Source organism: Pogoniulus pusillus, chromosome 13 (genome assembly GCF_015220805.1).
Source record: "Pogoniulus pusillus isolate bPogPus1 chromosome 13, bPogPus1.pri, whole genome shotgun sequence".
NCBI classification, from domain to species: Eukaryota; Metazoa; Chordata; class Aves; order Piciformes; family Lybiidae; genus Pogoniulus; species Pogoniulus pusillus.
Window position 1 is genome coordinate 11,353,974 of NC_087276.1, and position 20,630 is coordinate 11,374,603.

The following is a 20,630-nucleotide window of genomic DNA, read 5'->3' on the forward strand; positions in this document are numbered from 1 at the left end:
CTCCGCCGGTAGCGGCGCCATGGCGGTGCTGCTGGAGCATGAGAATCAGATCTTCCTGGACCTGTTCCACCAGGACGGGCTGGTCATCTGCGCCCGCGGGCTTGGTGTCGACCGCTTACTGCTGCGCTTCCTCCGTCTGTACTGCGAGCCTGCCAGCCTGGTGCTGGTGCTGAACACCAGCCCTGCCGAGGAGGTGAGGGCAGCCCCTGTCAGCAGCGGCCCCTCTGCCCCGCCCTTTCCTCACACCGGCGTCCCTAGTTCCTTTGGCGGGCGCGTCCCGGGGGTGGCCGACAGCCTTCTCCGTGTGTGGGCCCAAGGGGGGGATTGCTGCCCGCTCCCTCCGAGCACGGGGGCTCTTCCGGGCGGGTGGCTGTGTGGGCTCGGCGTGTCGGCGCCGCGGGGCAGGTGTCTGAGCGCTGTGCTCGGGCCTCTGCGCTCCGTGGGGACAAGTTCTCAGATCAGACGTGCTCAGAATCACATCAAGGGCCGAATTGCTGCTCATGCAGAACGATGAACAATAATGCGCTAAAATATGCTTGTGTACCTAACTTTCAAATAGCAGAAAACCGTTAGGAGCCGATGGGTAGAAAGGAATTTGACAGATTTGGCCCTACCTGTGCAAAAATGCCACTGTTTTCCCTGGAACTAGAGAGATTTCCCAACGTCAGGAGAGAGATAGTCAAGAGATTTTTTTTTAAGTGACCACTTGTGCATGAATATTACAGCTGTAGTTTAAGGTTGGGCTTCATGTATGCAACCTACTTGCTGTAGTTGCCCTTGACAGGAGAATGGACTTAAAAGACAATGTCTTCCCAAATCTCTCTTCTGAAGTTAGTATTAAAATCACCTTTTTCCTCAAAAGGAGCTATTAAAATATAAGTTACTTTGAGTGTTGTTTGCTCATGTTTGCCTAAGTCAAGCTACTCTTGAAAATACGTAGATTTTTAATTAACCTGCATGAGTTTGAAACTGAGCAAACTACACCTAAGAAAACAAACCCACCATAATTCTGATTTCCTTAGGTAGTGTGTAATACTATCATGCTTTTAATCTTGTTTGGAGAGCTTCTCAAAATTAAGGGGTTTTATTGCATCCATTTCATCAGTTACCACCATGTCTTGTGTTCTTACTGCATTTGATTTAGGAATATTTTATTGATCAGCTGAGGTCAGATGGAGTTGTTCATCTTCCTCGTCGTGTTACCAATGAAATTACAAATAATACTCGATACGAATTTTACACACAAGGAGGAGTCGTCTTTGCAACAAGTCGAATCCTTGTAGTAGATTTCCTTACTGACAGAATTCCTGCAAACCTCATTACCGGTAAGGATTTAATGAAGTAAAAGTAAGACTGTTCTGTTAGAAAATACATAAAGTTTAACTCTGTATGAAGAATCCTACTAACAGGTACCGAGACCAAAGAATTATTCCTTCTGGTTCACAAAGACTGAAGTGAAAGGAGCAAATGGTTTTCTTTTTTCCAAACTTAGGTTAGTTAGTGATACAATTTGATACTGGAGCATGTGTTTGTATGGCCTTCTGCTATCAATAAGTGGCTGGAAAATACATCAACAGTTAAATATTGCTGTTAACATAAGAAACATGAAATTCAGACTAACTTCCAAATAAGAATAATTAATTCCACTTGGTGAAATAGTGTCCTGTGGTATATGTGACACTGGTCTAAGAACAAATAGCTGAAGGCTGCCTCAAGATCCTTTGCCCTTGTGGGCAACTTTAACCTGCCAGACATCTGCTGGGAATTTAACACTGCAGAGAAGAGGCGGTCTAGAAGGTGCCTAGAGTGTATGGAGGACAGCTTCTTATCCTAGCTGTTACATGAGCCTACCTGGGGTGCAGCCCTGCTCTATCTGCTGTCACAAAGAGAGAAGGGCTGGTGGGAGATGTGGTCACAGGCTGCCTGGGGTCCAGAGACCATGAAATTATAGAGGAGGCTTAGGGTTGACTTCACTGCTGTCTACAACTACCTGAAGAGAGGTTGTAGCCAGGTGGGGGTTGGTCTCTTCTCCCAGGCAGCCAGCAACAGAACGAGGGGACACAGTCTCAAGTTGTGCCAGGGCAGATGTAGGCTGGACATTAGCAGGAAGCTCTTCACAGCAAGAGTGATTTGTCGTTGGAATGGACTGCCCAGGGAGGTGGTGGAGTTGCCATCCCTGGAGATGTTCAAGAAAAGACTGGCTGAGGCATTTAGTGCCATGGTCTAGTTGATTGGATAGGGTTGGGGGATAAGTTGAATTGGATGACCCTGGAAGTCTCTTCCAACCTGGTTGATTCTATGAAAACTGATTTTAGATGTCATGTTTTTCAGCTATACACTCTACCTATTTTTTGCATTAAAAAATAACTCATGCCTTATTAATCTTGGTCTTGATCCACCTTGGACACGATCTAAATAGCAGTATTATAAAGTAATGCAGTTCTTGTAGTTGCAAATGATAATCCTGTCCTTGAATGACACGGAGTTGTTGGAGGTTTTGCATTGCCACTAGAGGTCATCGTGACAGCAGCTTGGATAGACTTGCAGTTTCATCTAAAGCTTGGGTAACACGTGGTTTCGTGGGAGACGTGTATTGTGTGTCAGATAGTACAAAACCAACCAAAACTTGTTTCTTGAGGAGTTAAACATAGCAAAAAAAAAAAAAATCAGTAAAATGATTCCAGGTGTTACAAATGTTGATAAAAGTCAGTGTGCATTGACATCTGATGAACTCATAAATTAAGCTACATGAAGGTGAGCCATTATCACTGCAGTGAAGAGTTATTCCTTGTGGGTTTGGCTGAGTACAAATTATGCAGTTAATATCAGACTGAAACTGATGCATGTTGGTGCAGTAGACAGTGGCAAGTTTTTACAGAATTGGACCTTCCTTTACTTGTTATGACTTGAAAACCTTCTGTTTTGCCAGGCATTTTGGTGCACAAAGCGCACAGAATCATTGAGTCCTGTCAGGAAGCGTTTATCTTGCGGCTTTATCGCCAAAAGAACAAGCAAGGCTTCATTAAAGCTTTTACGGACAATGCGGTTGCGTTTAACACTGGCTTTTGCCAGGTGGAAAGAGTGATGAGGAACCTTTTTGTCAGGAAGCTTTTTCTGTGGCCAAGGTAAGGCACTTCTTCAGTGGAGAGTTAAACTTTTTAAAAATGAAGATCTTACAATAAGTTTCTAAGAAAATGATGTGTGTGCAGTCACGCTGCTAAGCTGTGTTTTGTCTTGCATTTTGGAACAAATTTCTTTAAAATTGTGACAGAAGTGGTCTGAAATATTATAAATTTTCTAAAAATAGACCCAAATTACATCTATAGGGTGATGAACTTTATGGTATAGCTGAACTATTAGCCAATAGAAATCACAGCAGAAAGTGTGAGCAGAAAATCTTCACTCATTAAGCATAGTATTCAAACCATGAAGTAACAGCTCTACCATTCATGGAGGTGTTTGTTTCGAGCAAGCCTGTGATGAAGCTCTGTGGATCTCTCTCTACATGTCAGAATGTTTTTTTTCAGTTGTGTATGAAGAATATTTCTTGACAGCTAACAGAAACCAAATTGCCAAGTTTGTGACATGCATTAAGTCTTTCAGGGGCAGAGCTACAAGTAGAACTGGACACACAAGCTGATCACCCATTCAATGCTCTTGATCCATTTGTTTCTTCAGTCTAGGATATGTTTCACTCCACATGAACGTACCATTACACTGCCTTGTAAATGCTTTAACAATCTTTCTTTCAGTATCACAAAGAAGTGGAAATGCACATAACTAGGATAGGAGAGGCTGAATAACAGCTCTCTTCATTTTCTTTTTTGGCTTCTGAACCATGAAAAGACCTGGGGTGCAGCAGGCAATAGAAGAAGCACCCACTGAGTTTCAGAGGTCAGCAGACAGCATTCTCTGAGCTTGTACAGCTGTGCAGGCTGTAAGGGTGGTGTTCCGACAAGGATCTGCTGCTCGTTGGAAGCAGATCAGGAGTTACAAAGATCTCAAATGTGCTAGTGGATCTGTGTGATTCCAAAGGATTTATGAACTCATTCCAGTTTCTCCTTGAGACTTTTTTCTTTGTTTACTTTAGTATTTGCTATACATAATAGTGATGTAGAATCTAGTGCAGTAGTTTTCCATAGATTGTTCAGCAGCACTAGAATGACTCACACAACTAGAATGACTATAAGTCATAATCATAGAATTGAAGGTTTTGTGAGCTGTCCATGAGATTGCAATCTTCACATCAGTAGAAACTGATGTGTTTTGCAATTAATTTTGTTGTTTACATTGAAAACAATTGAAGTAGTAGCATATAAAAACTTTGAATAATCTAAATCAAGCAAACCATCCATGTAAATCTTAATCGTCTGTTTTCCTCTTAGATTTCATGTAGCGGTGAACTCATTTTTAGAGAAGCATAAACCTGAAGTGGTGGAAATCCATGTGTCAATGACCCCTGCCATGCTTGCTATCCAGACATCAATCCTGGACATTTTGAATGCATGTCTGAGAGAACTCAAACGTTATAATCCAGCTCTTGAAGTGGAAGATCTATCTTTAGAAAATGCTATTGGTAAACCATTTGACAAGGTAACAATTTTGATTGTTTTCCTGTATCTAACTAAAGAGATGCAGACCTTCAAACTGTCTGCCATGCAAACTATATTTTTATTTGTGAAATAAATAACCAATAGCCACTGAGCATTCTCCTGTGACACAGTTATTACTGGTACAAGGAAACTGTCCTTCTAAAATGGCAGTATTACAGTTTGTTCCTCATTTATTTCTAAAGTCTCTACAGTAAGAACATCCTGATTCATGGTTGGACATTACAATGATGAAGATGGTTGTAATTTCAACTCAAACTATTTTTGACATGAATATATAGCTCTTTATATGCAGAGACACACACATTTCCTGCTTGTATTTTTTTTTGTCTATTAGAAGGAGCACCATATAGATTGCATTATATTCACAGACATGCATCTGCTGTATCTTATATCTTATGTCATTATAAATGCCATTAATTGTGCAGTGTTACTTTTGGCAGATTGGCAGTGTTTGACATACATATCCTTTCTGCAGAGTAAAATCATAAACTTCAACCATCATAGTGAAATATGCTTACTTCTTAACCTGTGATTTCATCTTGGAGAGAGGCCTTCTGTACTTTAAATTCTTGGAGGCTTTTTTCCCTTTGTGTGCTGTAGGTTGCGTATTTGTATGGTACTCATTTTAAAAATCATATGACGTGATAATGGCTTTTACCTTACCTGAGTAAAGGATGCTAGATATTAAAGGCACAGGCCATTACCAGTAATGTATTATCTGCTTTTAAATTTTGCTAGTATTTTGTTATTACATGGAAAGGAAACTATATACTTAAAGCACAATGCAAGGCATCTAAATTATGCTAACTTAGTAAAAACCTTACTTCTCAAAACAAATACCTCCCCATCACATATTTAATTGGGTATGCTTAGTAACTTTAGTTAAGTAGTGGCATTTCCTGTATAGGAAAAAAAAAACATGCCTTCTTATCTTGGTTAGTATACTATCGATTTGACATCTTGAACTTTCCAATTTGTATTTCTAGACAATACGTCACTATTTAGATCCTCTCTGGCATCAACTTGGAGCTAAGACAAAATCTTTGGTCCAGGATTTGAAGATACTACGCACTTTGCTACTGTATCTAACTCAGTATGATTGTGTCACTTTCCTTCATCTTCTGGAGTCACTGAAAGCAAGTGAAAAAGCTTTTGGTGAGAATTCAGGTAAACACTGAGTAACCACACAAGTTAATGCATGAAACAGTGAAATGTTTATATTTTTAATTAACATTCCCAAACATATGAAGGTATCTAATTAGGTTTTATATAACCAGCCATAAGGACGTAGGTTTTTATTGACAGATAATGCTTTCATCTTCCCACTTAACTGCTGTTACTTAACAGTGTGAGATTTGCATCGCATTTCTGCCTTTTGCTAAGCTAGCAATTACATAGGAAGTGGGTAGCATAGGTATTCCAGAGCAGAGAAACGGGGCTTATACTGGAAAGGGTTGAAACACGTGCACATGGCAAATGTCAAACTACTACTGCTCTTTTGTTCTCTTTAGGTTGGCTGTTTCTTGACTCCAGTACTTCCATGTTTGTAAATGCTCGAGCTAGAGTTTATCGCATTGCAGAGGAGAAACCAAATCAGAAAGGCAAAGTCTCTGAAAAAAGCAATGTAAAGAAGGAAAATGGTACCGACCGTTCCTAATTTTAAGTCTGAGAGTGTCACACGATTTCAAATGCTCTGCATATTATTACTTCTGCTCTGGTTTCCTATGTGATCTTGCACAGCCCAGTCTGTTAGCTGGATTAAGTTGAGACATAATCTAGTTCAACAAGCATATGATAAACAATGTGGAAGTCTAGATAGAGTCATGAAGAAGTAAGGAGTGGTTCTAAGCTTGCTCAGCTGTTCATTGGGAGAGCTTCTGTTGAATTTTTCTTGAATTATGTTGATTATTAGCTAGATCTTTTTTATTTTATGTGAGCAAGTAGGGGAGTACCAGTGCTTTTATTAAAACCATGTATATTCAGAAGTTTGAGAATTGAAGTATGAGTTAACATTTTCAACTTTCTGCTTCGTCAGAGCACTTATCCCCATTTTTAAATGTTTCTGTAAGAGTGCTCTCCAGCCCATTAACATAGCAAGCTGCCTATGTATGCTATTGAATACTGTATTTGCCAGTATCCATCATGCTATTGACATTTAACCACTACTATAAAGTGTTGAAGGATATTTTGGCTGTAAGAGTTGCTACATTCAATTTCTCTTTGTTTCAGAACTGAAAAAAGAACTGGTTCTAGAAAGTAACCCAAAATGGGAAGCTTTGAGAGAAGTACTGAAAGAAATTGAAAATGAGAATAACAACAGTGAAGACCTTGGTGGTCCAGGTAAGAGAATTCTAAACTATGTAAATTTCCACAGTGTAGTTATTTTTTACTTCTTGACTTTTGAGAGATGGAAACCAACTCTTTACTGTAGTAGAGATTGTAGTTTTGTTAAAGACCTAGTTTTAAGTTGAATAATTTGTGGACTTAAATCAAGGTTATGTACGTATGTACATCACCTATGTAAAAACAAAGTAGTTCTACATAAACTCTGATTTTGTTCTTGCTCTGAAAGAGAAATGCTGCTGGTTACTATGCAATACTGTTAAGGAAAGAATGTCTAATGAATACACATTTTTACTTAGATTTCAATATTGTACAGATACCTTGGTCTCAAACCCAATAATATTAGTAATGTGCTAATTTATAATCAAGGTACCATCCAATCATTGCTCAAGTGAAGGTTTAAAAAAGATGGGAGTTTTGTTTTATGCTGTTTCCATCTCACACATTGCTCTTGTGCACCTGAAAATTTTGGTTCTCCAGGAAATGCACCTAAATAGGGTAGACAGTAGAAGGCAAGTTTATTTCTATGCATTTTGCTGCCTTTCCTGTTTTAAGACTTTTCATCCCCTTAAATTTTGCCAAGTTTTATTTTAGGAAATAGTAATGGTAAAAAAGTACTCTTTTCTCCCACCCACGGTGTTCTGACTGGGTAAGAACTGTCTCTTTCACCTAGTGTTGTAGGAGTTTATCTGAGTCAGCTGTGGAGAATTGCTGTTAAAGGCCCACAAATGTCAATAATACTGTGTATTTTTTTAGACTCTTTAACACAGCTAAAAAATGCTGAAAATTAGAATACTCTACATTAATTTCTGTCTAATTTCACATTTCAAAAAAAACTCAGTTTTCCTAGCATGTGCTAAATCTGCCTCATTTCAGATGGTCAACAGGAAAACCTCACTAATTTATACAGTGTAAGAATAAGGAATGATGAACTTCCATTATCCTTCTCTAACCTTGTTTGGTACAAAACATCATACAATTCAGACTCCCTGAAAGTCCACCGAAACTATGACAAGAAAATGTAAAAACATTTGGCAGGCATGCTTCTAGTATTATTGAAAACAATTTGCTCAAGAGATGTCTTGTAGCTGTATAAGAAGTACAGTGCAACAGATTGTAAACGTGGTGTTGTTTCTTGACTGCAGGGCAAGTGCTTATTTGTGCCAGTGATGATCGAGCTTGCGCACAGCTCAGGGAGTGTATTATTGCCGGAGCAGAAGCGTTTTTAACAAGACTGTATAACCAAACCTTTGGAAAGGATGAGAAAGCTGCAGAAGTGTTGGTTAAGGACAGAAAAGCTGTCAAGTCGAAAGGAAATGCCAGACTAGACACAGGGGCTCAAACTAAAAAAGCCAAACTCACAGCTTCTTCAAAACAAAATAAACACAAGAAGCAGCAAGACCGGACTATAACTGAAATGATAGGGAAAACCGAGGAGGAAAAGAAAGAGGATTTAGAGGTGGAAGATAACAAAGAATTAAGCAGTAGCCAAGACAGCAGTGCTGAAGAGACCATTCCTGAAGATTTCCATGTAAACTTGCCCTCAGACTGTTACTATGGGATTTTCAAGAACCCACTCACAATTATCCATCCATTGCAGGGGTGCAGTGATCCCTATGCACTCACTCGGGTCCTGCACGAAGTAGAACCAAGATATGTTGTGTTATATGATGCAGAACTAACTTTTGTTCGGCAGCTGGAAATCTACAAGGCAAGCAGGCCTGGGAAACCTTTGAGGTAAGTTGATTTGGTCAGGGTAATTTAAAGTCAAGGCAGAAGACACATCTCCTGATTTTTTTTCTTTTTTTGATACCTTTTAATCCAGCCCTCTTAATTTTAAACAAAAGCATACTGTCTGAGGTAGCCCAGAGATAATTTTTACCTCCCAGCAGGTATTTAGTCCCTTAACAGCAGTAACATACCTGGAGACCTTAGGGGAAGATCACTCTACAAGGCCTCTGCTTAGATGATCTTAGTGTCAATAGGTCTACTTTGAGGTGCTCTAGTCTCATTTTAAACCATCTCTGTAGGTGCAATTTTTACACAATAAGCTTCATCATTTTAGATTTAATTAACTTTCATATTTCATGATGTCGGGTCATCCTGAAGATCAACAATTCAGAAACTGTAACAGAAAAAGTAGAAAACACAATAAAGAAAATTAGAAGTATTTACAGGTAAGCTCAGTATTTGCAGTTAGACTAAATATTCGCAGGTAGGCTCAAATCTGGTGTTAACTGACAGATTCACCTGTTGTGTACTTCATATATTTGACACACTTGCAAAAACTCACTTTTATGAATAGATGTTACAGATTAATTAGAAATAGAAAAAAATGTAAAAACTCAGAGTATACTAAATTAGCTTCCATTTATATGTCTGCCTGATACAGTATTTCTTGAATATAGTAAACCCTAGTTACACCTCTATGTCTCTGAAAATAACTTAGGGCAGTTCCTTAAGTCTTAGTAGCTGCAGTTCAAACAAACTTCTTGGCATATGGAATTATTACCCTTTGCGTTATGCTTTATACTTCAATCGCCTCATGAAAATTATTTGCACAATTTTAACAGAGTAGTTGTAGTTTTCCAGTCAAAGAATTTTATATATGCACTGAAAATGGAAATCAGTTTGGCAGTATGTGTGTCTGTACCTGATAGCCAGGTAAGGACTCTAGTGAAGATACAAATGGCAGAACTCATAAGGTTTATTGCATGAGGAGAATTACTGGGTTATTTGTCCAATTTATTTTTTTAATTGCCTAATCAGCATGTGTTGTATCTACCAGCAGCATCGTGTTCCCACACTTCAGGCAAATCAGATGCAGCCACACAATCAAGGGTTAGGAGATGTCCTGCATGAACAAAAGTAATAGAATTAAAATCCTATCAATCTGTCCAAATGTACCTCAATTAAATTATACTAGGAAAAAACACTGTGCTGAAAAGCTATAGGTATTTTTTTTTAAGGTAATGATGAATTCTTAACTGTTCCATATTTGCAGAATACTATTTAATTTGTTGGTGTGTTCACCTCTGTGATATAAATGACAATTTCTTCTTTGTAGGTTTTATTATTTCCTTGCACAAATATGTCACTTAAAAATCTTAGCCCACAGATACTGTATTTTTTTTTTTAGTTTGTTACATACATTCTACTCGGAAGATGTTATCCATTATACTTACTTTGTCTTTTTATTGAGTGGCTGACTGAAATCTTGGTCCACTCTGGTTGAATTCCAGTAAGTTTATCTGCCACTGGGAAAAGAAAAAGCACTGTATAGAATCATTTTTGTTGCCAATTTTGAGATGTCATATTACAGAAAAAGGTAGTGATTTTCAACTTGCCGTTTTTGAGGTAAGTGCTAACTGGTCAGACACTTACTGCTACTAATCTTAAATATTGACTGTGAGTGGGTTTGACTTGGTAGGAAGTTTTGTGATCCTAGCTTGTTTCCCTTTTCTTCCATCTCCTCCAAATCTACAGGGTTTATTTTCTCATATATGGGGGCTCCACAGAAGAACAACGCTACCTCACAGCTCTGAGAAAAGAGAAGGAAGCCTTTGAAAAACTAATCCGGTAACAAAATTAGTTTACTATCTTTATTATTAATGTCTCATCAAATTTATCTATATGCTTACATTTTAAATAGAGTGAGGTTCATAACTGTGTGAAAGCTTGAAAAGTCAAATCCTTCCTTTTCAAAGCATCTGATATGTTATTTATTAAACCTGGGGGAGGGGGCTAATATTACATTTCAAAGGCTAGACAGCACCAGTTGCTTTTCCTTTATTGCCTAAGAATTTAGTTCCTGTAAATGTGTAACACTTCTTGTAAGATATTTCTAAGGATTTTATTACTTGTTTTTTTTCCTCAAAACAACTTATTTCCATAGACTGTACAAGACAGTATTTTTACTGACAGTGTCTTCTCACCAGATTATACTGCTGTTGCTAGTCATTATTCTTCAGAAGTTCTACAAATTAAAAAAAATCAGATGCTAAAAAGTGGTAAGAGTTGAAAAGTACAATGTAGCATCTATCCCACCAGCCTGGAAAACCTAGTAAATTGCATTCCTGCTCAAATTAAAATAGATAGCATCTTACATCTGGCTGAGGAGTATGAAGTATTTGATCTATTTTTCTCATAGAATTGCATTTTAATCTTTCTTTCTATCTTTGTGGTTCCATAGTGAGAAGGCTAGCATGGTTATTCCTGAAGAAGGAGAAGGAAGAAGTGAAAGCAACTTAGACCTAATAAGAGATGCTAAACCTGCCTCTGCATCTACTGACACACGCAAAGCCGGTGAGCAGTTTCTGAAGGGTAGCCTGCAGTTCTAAGCTTTGAGAAAGGCCTGCCACTAGTGCCTTTGAGTCCTGTCCAGAACAGCAGCAACCTAGACACACTGCACATTGTCTCTGCAGCCTTGGTGGTAAAGAAGCATACCAACCTTGCTCCACCTGCCTCTTTGCCATGCAATGACAATGATTTATGTTTGTCTTTAAAAAGAAAATATATATCAATAAAGTGTTTTACCATTAAGACTGATACCATTTGGATTGTTTCTAGGCAGCTTGTTGGTTACAAGACTGTCTGGTATTGCTTGTAGGGAGGTGAAATTAAAACTGGAGTCTACAGATAGCCAAAGGCAGTGCTGTTCTTGAGCTAGTAAATGCTGGGGATTTCTTTTGATCTTGGCAAAACAGGTTGCTTAGGTAAACAACTGCAGATTGTGAAGTTTGTCTGTTTGCTTTGCAATAAAGGATTTGTTTTTATTCCTTTTCTCTGACCTATATGTCTTCATCTTTACAGCTCTGTCCCTGTTTTCCTTTGATCTCATTTTTGTTATCCTGGTCTCCTTTACCATATGCTCTCTAGTCTTCGTTGATGCTGCAGTCTCTTCATGCGTCCCACTGCTAATCTATAGAAGCCAAAGTATAACCCCTACAGTAAAATGCCATTTTTTGTGTAATTAAAAAGGATCAGCTTCATTATTTTGTCTTGCAGGCAGCCTTTTGAAGATTTGTCTAATGCATTTAAACAATTTTCAACTAGAGTTTAACATCTTTGTCACACATACAAAGCTTATAGCAGGTAGCATGACAGTTTTAGCAAACTGCAGGGCACACTCCATCTACAGTATAGATTTAAGCAACCGATTTTCTTTTTAGTGGTGAAAAATGAAGTTAAGTCTGGATCTATGATATGGATGAATTTGAGATACAGTTTGAGATGTGAAGCCTATCCATTAGCGCAGCATTGACAGTACACAGGAAAACTCTGCAGCAGGTCATGAGCATTAGGTTAACTCTGCATGTTTTGTACTTCAGGTGGCCAGGAGCAGAAGAGCATTCAGCAAACTATAATAGTGGATATGCGGGAATTCCGCAGTGAGCTCCCGTCACTGATCCATCGTCGTGGTATTGACATTGAGCCTGTCACTTTAGAAGTTGGAGATTATATTTTAACTCCTGATATCTGCGTGGAGCGCAAAAGTATCAGTGATCTGATTGGTTCCTTAAATAATGGAAGACTGTATGCACAGTGCGTTTCGATGTCTCGTTACTATAAGCGACCGATTCTCCTGATTGAATTTGATTCTAACAAACCTTTCTCGTTGATTCCACGAGGCTCTCTACAACAGGAAATTTCCAGTAATGACATCACTTCTAAAATAACCCTTCTTACTCTCCATTTCCCAAAGTTACGTATCCTGTGGTGTCCCTCTCCCCATGCTACTGCCGAGCTGTTTGAAGAGTTAAAACAAAACCACCCTCAACCTGATGCAGAGACCGCAATGGCCATCACAGCAGATTCTGAAATTCTTCCAGAGTCAGACAAGTATAACCCTGGTCCTCAGGACTTTCTGTTGAAAATGCCAGGTATTAATGCAAAAAACTGCCATTCCGTAATGAACCACGTTAAAAGCATTGCAGAGCTAGTGACGCTGTCAAAGGATGAGCTCACCAAAATTTTGGGCAATGCTGCCAATGCCACACAGCTCTTTGACTTTATTCACATGTCCTACAAAGAGGCAGTAGCTAAAGGAAAAAGCAAAAGATGATTAATGAGAGTGTTCAACACAGGACTCAGATAAGCTCCTTGTGCTCATTACTTTGCCAGACTACATGAAATACTTTAATAAATGCCCTCTAAGGTAACCAACTGTTTCTTGCTAATGCTGTTCCCTCAGTTTTAACACATGAGTTAATTATTACTGAAGACAAGTTTCAAGAGGAATAAGAAATGTTTTTAATAGGAAAATGTGAATTATTTTTAGTCTTTCTACAGCACTTTAACAAACTATATCACTGAACGAACTAAATTCTTCACCAAGTCTGTAAGAATGCTAAGACTAACTGATAAAAGTGTGTTCTTTGGAAAATAAAGCCAGAAAGGTATTGTGTTTTGGCTGGTATGTGTGACCTGCTGCATGATACATCGCTTGCTTTTGCCATTTTTATTAACATCTTACTCTCAGGAAACTACTGGTTTTCGACTGACAGTGATGGAGCTGTTCAAAGCACATCATGGTCTTTTGTCAGCAGTTTGTTTAAGAGAACAGACTTGAACTCAATTTTGAATTTTAGAACATCATCATAAGCTACAGTAAACTGTTCTACATTATTTTCTTACTTTGCTAGCAGTTACCCTTCTTTTTTGACATTCCACTCTGGCTTGCTCGATTTTACAAAGTGCATTCCTTTGGTCAGACTCTATTAATAGAGATTCTGTGGTGGCCCAATACAGCTTCTCAGTGTGCCTTACTTCCACTTTTAAGATGCTGTTTTTTCAATCAGTTTTGATGTCTTTTTAACCTCACTCACTTGAAAGTGAAAAATCCAGGTGAGCCTTTGGGACTATTCCTTTCTACCAGAGCACGTTTCCTCTGTTAAAATGCAGTAGTTTTCTAAGTGAAGTTTTTAAAAATCATTGACAGTCCTTCCAGTATTGTCTTCTGTCTTCATCCTATTGCACTTTTATTGTAATATCATAAATAGACCATCTGTTAATAAATTCAGTCAACGTCTATGTAGCATAAACCACAGAAAAGTAATTCTTTTGATAGTTTGTGAATGGTATAGTATTAAAAACACATTCTACACTAAACTTTCATGTGACAAGTATGTAATAAACTGCCAAAAGGGTTGGTTCTGTGTCATTACATGACAATAGATATACATTAGCTGTTGAGAAAATCTTTATAATGACTTGCACATATTTATTTATACAATTCTAATGCTCACAGCAGATCAATACCATCTCCATTATTAAAGGAGAAAATATTGATTTTATATCTTCAGGTTCAGTAAAAACCACTCTGCACTTTCAGGTTTAATGTTTCCTATGTTTTTGAAGTATGGATTATGAATTTGTTAACTTATAGTCTAGGACTGAGCTGTGCCAGGTTTTCTAAGAGAACATTTTCCTGCAGATGCAGATTTCAGTAATAAATACATCCATAACAAGCTTAAAATTGGGTTGGGTTTTTCTCATTTGGCTTTATTGCTATCAGGATGTTTTTATTTTTGGTGTGGGGTTTATAATCCAGATATTTGACTTTCTATCACCCTACATTCTAATTTATTTCAGTAATATAAAAAGTCTTTCCATGAGAATTTTGCTCATTCAAAGCAATTATGTCAGAAACTTTGAGGGTTGAGAATGCCTCACTAATATGTTATAGGAACTATGGTTTGATTTGTTGGTATTGCCTCTCAGCTTTGCCAGTGTATACTTTCTTTGCTTGTATTTGTATAAGGTGAAAAATGAAGGGTTATATGAAAAGATTTTGAAGTTAGCTTTATGTAGATCAAAATCACACAATGCAATTAAATAATACTTGCTAAATATCAAGATTAAATTGCTTTTTGTTTATATATATGGAGTTTTGTAAGGGTTTTTTATTGGCTTGTTGGGGTTGGTTTTTTTTCAGTGCAGGATTTGGCTCTTTCTTCAAACAACCACAAGTAGCAGTGTTGTAAATTCTTGTTGCTTATTTGTGATTTGCTGTTTTCTGTATTAGATTAGGTTGTAAGTTAGTGGTGTGACCTTCTGGGGCAATAGGTACAAACTCTGAACAAAGGTGGAAGAGATTTCTCCTCAAGTCACTTAACTCTCAAATACCCAAGCCAAAGAGTCTGCCTGTATGCAGATGCAACAGCATGCCTGAGTGAATGATGAAAATCCTCTGAATATGTTCCCTGGCCTTATGGTGTTCATAGCTTGCTTTCACCAACAGCAATAAAATTTTGTACCTTCCTGTCATTGCTTGATGTTTTGTGGGTTTTTATTAAAAAACTATATAAAATAACATACTGTCTTAAATTTGGGAGCTTATCATATTTGAAAATGCTTTCCTTTGATATTTATTGCTACTTAATTTCGGTCTGTGCCTTGACTTTCTGACTTTGTTACTATGTATTCACACTATACTTCTCTTCCATCACAATGTTAACCAGATAGCCAAGTTTACATTTTGTGTTTAGTCCTAGAAGCAAGTAAAGCTGCTGTGCATTGTCCTTATTTACTCTGTCTATTCTGTGGCAGTATCTGTAGCTTCTTTTTCATCAAGCTTTCCTTCCATGTGACCTTAAAGAAAGTTCTGAGAGTTCATAAAAATTTGCTTTCTGGAAGTTGACAACCTTTACCTCGCTTTCTCCTTTCTTTCCTTTCCAAAGACCATAACATCTTTTTCCAGTTTCGCTCACTCGCAGTTCACAAGTGCTAGAGTTGGTTGCCCTCTCTATTGCAAGAAAGTACATGACTGAATGTTTCAATAAGGCTGTGCAAGGGAATACTCAAATGCTTCAAAGGTTCAGTGCCATTTTTGTGAAGAGTTCAGAATTTTCAATACAAATAGGCTGGCTGTTTTTTCACTTGAGTTTTGCTCTGTATTATACAAGGTTCTCCACAACAAATTAAAAGCAAAAAATAGCCACACAGTCTTGGAAAAAGGGAAGAAATGTTCAGCAGCTTAGCTAGCCAATACTTAGCTAAGAGGTGAATTCTTCAGTCTTATTGAACTTAGTAAGGATAACCAGGGCTCCTGCGTTGCTGTGGTGATGTGTTGTCTAAACAGAAGATGTTGCTGTGATATATCAAAATGGGCATGCTTACATACTAATTTTAGTGTGGGTTTTTTGTTTTTGTTTTACAGCATGGCAAAATTATCTGAATCCAGGACTGCTATAAAGCAGTCTTCCCATGAATATTAAATCTGGGGCAAATAGACACTATTTCCTTAACTTGCATTTTCCCACGTTTCTCTTTGGAAGAGACTCCCTCTGCAAATAACAGCATAGATTTAATTTCTAGGGTCTTCTGTCACTCAACATTACTTCTTTTTTTCCTTTATCATTACTATGAAAGAGCAATGGGCTACAGCTATGAAACAACTGACATTGTTATTCTGCAGTGCACTCTTAGAACCACTCTTAGACCATTCTCATTTTTATCTTTTCTTTTTGTTTTTGAAAAGACTCTAGTCAGGTGGCAAAAATAGATCTGTAACCAATTTACCTTTTTTAATGGCTATCTTTCCTAAGTTTTTGCTTGTTGAGACTCCAAATACAACCCTAACTCAGAAAGCTCACAAGTATACACTGAAATATTATGTAATTGGATATGCAAGAAGATAAACAAATTTACATCTGTAGATTCAGTGAAACAGCTCTGATTTCTCTACCTTCAGTGCCTATGACACATTGCCCTCAGGAATGTTCAAATTCCAAACACAGAGTTATCTCCCAAATCATTCAATGCCCAGTTTGCCCAGTGAAATTGGCACATAATGCAGCAACTTGGCATCACTGCATTTCAGCTCCCCTAAAACTATGCCACACAGTTCTAAGTTGAGTTACGTACAGCTACTCAGTTCCCATTAGTGTATGCAGTGGGACATGGACATTATCATCCCTCTTCTGAACATCCTCTTGGGTGAATGCAATGTCATAGGTTCCACAGACATCAGGAATGTTCAACTGCAATGCAGGCTGGTGTATCATAGCCACAGCACCATTTAACACTGACTTGAAGCAAAGTCTTGCAATTCTTAGTAATTTTTTTCTTGATGCTGTTTGCATTATTCTCAGATTCTTCATTCAACTTTTATCTTTCTTCTATTTTTCTCCTGGAATTGTCTCATTCATTTTTCACTTCTCTTATCCCACCAGTATCTGTCTGTATTCTTGCCCATTTGTTTCCTTTCAAGAATGTTGCTTAAATACTGCTAAAACTTGTAAGCAACTACAGTTTCTGAGAACATTGAGTTCTTTGCAGGCTGGCTGCACTGGACCCTTGTCCAGTACTTAATATCCAGAGGCTCTCAGCAAAAATGTAGTGCACTGACAGAGAAAGTACAGAGCTGCAAGCTGGCAGTTCTTGTGACATGTAATTTCCAGTTTTGTCTTGAATTTCTTTTTAACAGATTAAACCCAGGCCAAATATAGTTACAATAAAAGTAGAATCAGTTGATTTTATAAATTATTCTCAGTCCTGCAAATCTTTCAAAGTGGAATTCTTGGATCTTACACATGGATAGCAGAAATTGCAAATTTTCTTGCGGCATTTACATCTCATGGCCCTTTCAACACATTGCAGTAATGCAACTGGCAAGTTTCTAGAGCCTGCAAAAACTCGCATTCTATGCATAATCATTTCTATCAGGACTTAGGAGGTCTGCAACAGTGAGAATATTAACACCATGTCTCCTACTTTCATCTAGTTTTTCTTTAATGAAATCCCTCCATCTCTCTCTTTCCATTATCAAGATACAATTCCTGCTTCGTCTTTAAAATCTGTGAATGTTAATTGTTGGAAAGAGTTCTGGTCTTTACAGTTCAACATATATTTGCGTTAAACTTTTACTTGATTCCAACTGTTAAAATCTATGTAACCCATTTGTTTCATTTGTTACAGATGCATTCTAGAGTGTATCCATCCACAATTTCTCTGGCTCACAGAACATAGAATCAAGCAGGTTGGAAGAGACCTCCAAAATAATCTGGTCCAATGTATCCAACCCAGCCCTATCCAGTCAACTAGACCATGGCACTAAGTGCCTCAGCCAGTATTTTTTTTAAACACCTCCAGGGACAGCAACTGCACTATCTCCCTGGGCAGCCCATTCCAATGGCAAATCACTCTCTCTGGCAAGAACTTCCTCCTAACATCTAGCCTAGACCTCCCCCAGCACAACTTGAGACTCTGTCTCCTTGTTCTGCTGCTAGTTGCCTGGGAGAAGAGACTGACCCCCCACCTGGCTACAGCCTCTCTTCAGGTAGTTGTAGGCAGCAATGAGGTCACCGCTGAGCCTGCTCTTCTCCAGGCTAAGCAACCCCAGCTCCCTCAGCCTCTCCTCACAGGGCTGTGTTCCAGGCCTCTCACCAGCTTTGTCGCCCTTCTCTGGACACATACCAGTATCTCAACATCTCTTTTGAATTGAGGAGCTCATTTTCTCTAGTCTACAGAATATCACACATTTCTAATGCCTGCAGTCTGAAAGCATTGTTATGACCACTAGCTGGAGAAGAGAGACATGCCTAACACAGAAGTGGCTAGCAAGTCAATGTTCAGATCACCTTTAGCTATACCACTACAATGAAAATCTTGAACCTCTTTGCTGATAGCACGTAATGTTACACATACACATTTGCACACACACATACGGGCACAGGCACAGAGTATCTGCTCTGTTGGGTAATATGAGCCTGCACATCTTCACTGTCCATGTCTCTGAAAATGACCCTGAAAAAGTAAGCTAAGCCCATCCCTGTTTCTATATATAAAACTGTTTGTTTAATTGGTGGACTGCACCAAGAATAAATAATGAGGTAATTCTGAAGATCATTCCCAGAACAGTCAGCTAAGATCATGTCTGCAAGTCAGAGCTGTCTCCTCTCCTTTGTTGGGTTTTGTGTTTCTTTGAAATTATTTCATTGTCTAAAGGTTAAGAGCCATTATCTGGATGCCGTTTTAGGAACACTAGAATATTTCAAGAACTAAGCATTCTGCACATTAAGTCAAGTCTTGGACAGTTTGTTGAGTTAAAATCTGTTAGCAGTTCAAATCCTAAAACTGGATCAAGGATTCTAACCAATCTGGAGATGAATTTCTTTTTGAGATGCTATTTATTAACTGTAAAATGTAAAAGTCTTATTTTTGGTAAGTGAATGTCTACAGAGAGGAAAGCTGGGGATTAAGTGGAAGTATACAGTCAAGAATCAAGATGTTTCTGGTTTGCAGCTATACTTAATTCAGTTCAAGTCCTTGTTCAATGAGTGAATTTGAAATATCATAGAGAAGTTCAGGCTGGCAAGCAAGACCCATCTCAGACTGAGAAAATCTGGATTTCTAAGCAAGTGTAATTAGCTTGACCCTTATTGTTAGGGTTATACTGCTAAACTGGCAGATTCCAAACTAGGATTTGGGCCAAAACAGTTATGAACTGATTTTATTTATCTAAAAGGCTCATGTGGACTTAATTTCCTGTTGTGTGCTAAGAAATAATGTATAAGTAGAAAGGATTGTGGAGAAGTTAGGCTGAGAAATTAAAATAGAATGCAGTCATAACTTCAATTTTTAAATGTCTTATTTCGTCATAAGCTTAACTTTCAAAGCTGACACTGGGATTTTGGTACATAATGACTCATTTTCAACTAATTGCATCTTAACTGAACATCCAAACCTTTAATTTGGAAGCTCAAATTAGCAGCTATATGATGGGCTTTTTCAAGTGTGTTTATATGCCAACTGGAGGATCTAGACACCTTATACATTCTGTATAAAATAGATTGCATAGAAATGAGAACTCTTTAATCAACTTTAACAAAGGAAGAGAGGAAATTGTGAGAAAGAAATGCTCATGCAATCCAGAAAAGAGAAGGAGAAAGATAAAGTCTTTTAGCAGAGACCTGTATCCTGTGTCTTCTTCATAGACAAATGCTTTTGCATCAGGTGAAAACCTATGTGTACAGCACTAGCTATATATTATTTAATTATTTAACAGTTCTTATAATGTACCTTTTTAGCAATCAGAAGTTTTTCTTCAAATGCAGGCAATTAATCCATACACCAGACTATTTTAACTGTAAATAAAAATGGCAGCAAACAAGATGATTAGCAAATACAGTAAACACTAAATTAGACATTCAGTTATTCACAAATCAGCAGCTTAGATCCTATCTCTACTTCCTTTCATGAGCATGCTAAGAAATAGTATTTCTCAGGCCTTTCATTGCTTGTAAAGGTTAAACATGTGTGACTGCTTATTAACTTCTGCTCCACCTTACAAGTGATCTGTTAACACAAGAGCACAAAACTGGGGCTGACACTGAATGATTTCCCATAGATACCAAAATCTGTTTGTAGTAATACAGCATTCAAATATCTATCTTGCAAACATAGTATACATAGCTTACTGTACCCATTATATATAACAAGTAATATCCCTCAGGAATGTACTCATGCAGCAGACTGTCTGCTCATCAAGACTACCCCAGTGTTAGTAACAGGAATACTTGAAGACCACCAGTGTGCACACTGTTTCAAACAAGTATGACATGTAACAAAGTGTAGTGTTTCTAAAAATCAGATAGCAAGATAATATTTTTTTATACTGCATTTGTTCTTTTTACTAGTGTCTATTTACATATTGTTTCTGGTTTTTTTTAG

General features: G+C 37.9%; 1 protein-coding gene and 1 long non-coding RNA gene across 7 annotated transcripts in view; one reads left to right on the forward strand and one right to left on the reverse strand.

Annotated features, from left to right (window-relative positions):
• ERCC4 (ERCC excision repair 4, endonuclease catalytic subunit) lies at positions 1–13,589 on the forward strand. The gene is made up of 11 exons (XM_064152985.1): positions 1–193; positions 1,145–1,325; positions 2,930–3,125; positions 4,386–4,593; positions 5,600–5,780; positions 6,125–6,253; positions 6,843–6,953; positions 8,102–8,693; positions 10,443–10,535; positions 11,149–11,261; positions 12,287–13,589. Exons 1-11 carry the CDS (start codon positions 20–22, stop codon positions 13,018–13,020), a joined length of 2,712 nt encoding a protein of 903 aa, XP_064009055.1. The 5' UTR covers positions 1–19; the 3' UTR covers positions 13,021–13,589.
• Positions 4,766–20,630, reverse strand: part of LOC135180517 (uncharacterized) — a 23,383-nt gene continuing 7,518 nt past the window's right edge. For 3 of the 6 annotated variants that reach the window (XR_010304470.1, XR_010304468.1, XR_010304469.1), the window contains 5 exons: positions 19,980–20,044; positions 12,924–12,997; positions 10,142–10,213; positions 9,610–9,810; positions 5,816–9,081 (listed from right to left, as the gene is read on the reverse strand). This is a non-coding gene — a long non-coding RNA (uncharacterized LOC135180517). Of the gene's footprint in view, positions 5,744–5,815; positions 9,082–9,609; positions 9,811–10,141; positions 10,214–12,923; positions 12,998–19,979; positions 20,045–20,630 lie in introns of those variants that run through there. The other 3 variants (XR_010304473.1, XR_010304471.1, XR_010304472.1) reach the window with 3 other exon arrangements.